General features: G+C 38.3%; 1 protein-coding gene across 1 annotated transcript; it reads left to right on the top strand.

The window, feature by feature from the left end:
- Positions 1 to 309: 309 nt before the first annotated feature.
- Positions 310 to 3,622, top strand: LOC149571890 (uncharacterized). The gene is made up of 2 exons (XM_089813298.1): positions 310 to 1,161; positions 2,320 to 3,622. The coding sequence occupies exons 1-2, from the start codon at positions 771 to 773 to the stop codon at positions 3,432 to 3,434; spliced, it is 1,506 nt and encodes a 501-aa protein (XP_089669424.1). The 5' UTR covers positions 310 to 770; the 3' UTR covers positions 3,435 to 3,622.
- Positions 3,623 to 3,831: the final 209 nt, after the last annotated feature.

Genomic DNA, 3,831 nt, shown 5'->3' with positions numbered 1-3,831 from the left:
AGGTTGTAAAGTGGTCAAAAAGTGTCATTTTAAAGCACTTGCCTGATACCCATTATGTTCACCCCCCAATAATCACTCACCTAGAAACACGAGTACTTGTGGATAAATGTAGAAGTAGTTGTTATAAATGCCCCAATAGTGATGCACTAATTGATTAATTATCAACCAAACAAATGATCTTTATTGATACATATATGGTCGACTATTAGAAAATATCTATAACAAAACTCTATCACAATTATTCATCCCAACAATTAGTAGGCCTCTTCCCCTAAACCAATTATTTTGACCATTTTCATTCCATTTGTCCTCAAACATGCCTTGGAACCTTTCTTAGGTTGTCTTTAATCTGATAAGGCTCGGACTCGGTGTCGTGAAGGCGCGCAAAGCATGGAAATTGTTTTTCTACCAAATAATTTGCGCCTGACAAACTCCAGTAATTCCGGGGATGTACTTATCTGACTAATTTTCTCATAACTTACGAAGAGTGCGATAGAAGAGATGAAACATTGATTGCAGAAGTCTAGTGAGGTTTACGTGTGTCGCGGGCAATGGATAATCACAACAGGCAATGACGTTTTATCTGTTAATAAACATAAATTCTCTGCAGACAAACAGAATAAATTAGTATATTTTGAAGCAAGGAAGGGATATTTCCTTAGGGTTTGAACAAGAAGTTTTTGTGGAAAGGGCAGATTTGCTCAAAGGTAGATTCTCTGCTTCTTTCGGTGCAAATCGAAGGGAATTGTGTTATATACCTTCTTTTATCGATGAAGAGGAACGGAAGCCTAATTATTTCCAAAGAAAGCAGATCCATGGCGTCGCTGAGCCAAATAATCAAGGAAGATCGGCATCCGGTATGGCTGGTGGACGCCCTAATTCTTTCTGCTGTGGCTTACAGCAGAAACCCTCAGGAGGAGCTTTCTATTCTCGACGGAGAGCTCGGCCTCCCGAAAACCGCAAAGTACCAGTTTTTGGCTGAAGAGGAGCTACAAAATGAGGGTTTCGGGAAGAGCAAACAGGTTCTGCTGGTCGTGAAAAGCATAGCCTGCGGTCACATGATAGTCGCCTGCAGAGGCACCACGGGGTTTCTGGATGCCCTAACGGATCTGAATATGATGCAGAGGTCCGTGAGCCTGGGCGTCGGAGCTGCGCATGCAGGTTATCTGTTCTATTTTCGTTACCGAGTGTTTTTTAAAATTTAAAGTTTTCTATTCTGAAGTTACTCTCGAATTTTGTGTAAGAGCTTAACTAGGGTTTCAAACATTTTGAGGGATTTTCATTCGGTTGTTTTCACTGGAATTAGTCCAGTTTCGAACGCGAGACCTCGATATACAGACGGATAATATTTTATTAACTTCATTAATTTCAAAAGTAATTTTTATAATAATTTTCTCTTCTCTAATGGTTACAAATTGTTATGTCAGGAATTTATATAATAGTATGATTATATATATATATAAATTTAAGAAATGTATTTTGATTATAAACTTTTAGTAGATTTCAAATTTACTAATCTATATTTGATGAGTAGAAGTGATATAAATTTATTATGACTTGTGTACAACTACTATCTCATTTTATTTAGACTGTTTAAGAGAACTAACATGATATGATATCAGAAGATCAAATGTACAACTACTAGTCTAATATTTTTAAGACCTTTTGAAACATTTCAACAAATAGTTCACTTAAAATACAGACCCACCAAACTATCCAAAAAAATTGATAATGATTTGAAATTACATCTGTGAAATTTTATGATAGAAACTTTTATGCAACAAACTATAATGCATAAATAATAATATATTCAGAAAACAGTTGACTTCTTTTTAACTCTTTTTATGTTGTTTGATGTATCATTCTACTTTCACAAGTACTCAGATAGATTATACAATATGACTAAACAAAATACAATAATTTCTTACAACATTGATAATAAAAAGTAATAGCTATAAAATCACCATTTTTAAATTGAAAGAGGAAAAAAATCTTTTTACAGATTTATGATCTTCTGGACAATCAAAATTCTAAAATAAATATATGTCAAAGGGCCCTTGGTGTATTTGTGAAGTTGAAAGGTTCCCAAAGAGTCCAACTATAAATGGATTCTTCTCAGTCCTTCGTACTTAATCAAAAAGACTAATGGAAAAATACTGACTTCCAACAAATTTTTTTTTTTTTAAATATATGCTGAAATGATAGGAAAAGTGTAATTCGTGCTGAAATGATGTTCGATGCCATTGTAAAACTTTTTAACAGTCTTGTCAAGATTGGAGCATCGTACTGATATGCTTCCCCATTTCCAATATGTAACAGGTTTTCTGGACAGAGCAAAAAGCATTCCATTACATTACTTCAGACGGTTGCTAATACGAGGCCAAAACGTGGTTCTAACAGGCCACTCTCTAGGGGGCGCTGTCGCATCGTTGCTAACACTACGGTTGCTAGAAATAACCCCACCCTGGTGCCACGAGCAACTACAATGCTACACATTTGGGTGCCCCTTTTTCGCTGACTTAGCCCTAGCAAAGCACATTAACAAACGCTACAAGAAGCACTTCGTTCACATTGTCTCAAGGAATGACATCATCCCCAAAGTAATGCCTGTAGCCCACGCTCTTTACACATTGTGGGCTGGCCTCGCCGCTGGTCCGTTAGAGGACTTATTTAATGTGGCGAGGCTAGGCCTTTTCATAACGCAGGCTGTGTTCAAGGTATCCAAGAAACACATTGATACATTGGGTGCAGCCACCGTGGCCACGCAGGCCGCATCATGGCTTCCGTGGCTGGCGCGTGGTCTAGTCCACCGCCTGCTGGCCTTGGCCTTGTCTTTCCGATTCGGCTCTGGCTATGCCTTTGCTGGAAAAATGGTCCTGCTCGATGCCGAAAAAAGCATCGAAGAGGATCTGAATTGTGACACCAACACCGACATCGACACCACCGAAGCTGAAGATGACATTGAAAGATACTTGACCTTAAAGCTCACCCATGTTTCCATGGATGGAATGAAGGAGCACTGCCTCCTTAGTTATATTGACAGTGTGTTCTCTGTTTCACAAACTGATGAGCCTGAATATGGATCGGCTTTGGAGGTCCATACGACCTCCCTCCATGTGACCAGTGGCAGAGAAAGAGAGGATCAGATTCGTACCCCGAAGCTCAGTAAACTGAAAAATGTATTGAAGAAAAAGGAGAAAAACCCCAAGGCTTTCAAAAGCAAGGTTGCTTGCTTGATATTTGCAAGGCGTATGCAGGAGACGACCCCCATTAATGTAAAGAGGGGGAAAAACCAGAAGAAGAGAATTGTGGGTGTCTTGGGCGATTGTCTTGGGAAGTTGGGAAGAGTTGCACAGAGGTGGAATACTCTGTTTTTGGTCTCTTCTCTTTATTATGTTGTCCGGCATTTTTGGAGATTACTGCCATTAAAGTGATACATACATTTTATATTTCATTGATTTGTTATGCATTGAAGACCCAGCGGGAGTTCGATTCAAGGTGGACATCGATTGTACAAAAGCCCGATTCTTGGAATATATTGAATTCTTTTCATGGGTTCAATTCAAGGTAGCTATCGATTGTACAAAAACCTGATTCTTGGAATAAATTAATTCTTTTCAAATGTGTTTTGGAAATAAACCCATGGGTAATTTGAATTGTAGGGAAAAAATTGTGCAAAGATTTCTCTTGAAATGAACAAAGAATCTCGATGCTCAGGTTTAGAAATCTGTATAATCTTTCCACATGGTTGGAGTAAAGTTATTCTTCGCTTCCAGCTCCGAGTTAATTTAAAATATGATAATTCTGGCAAGCCCTAGTTCACGACTTTGT

Source organism: Cupressus sempervirens, chromosome 2 (genome assembly GCF_028749045.1).
Source record: "Cupressus sempervirens isolate cs-2001-9-10 chromosome 2, ASM2874904v1, whole genome shotgun sequence".
NCBI lineage: Eukaryota > Viridiplantae > Streptophyta > Pinopsida > Cupressales > Cupressaceae > Cupressus > Cupressus sempervirens.
Note: the sequence above shows the minus strand (reverse complement) of the source record. Positions and strands in the feature narration are given on the sequence as shown.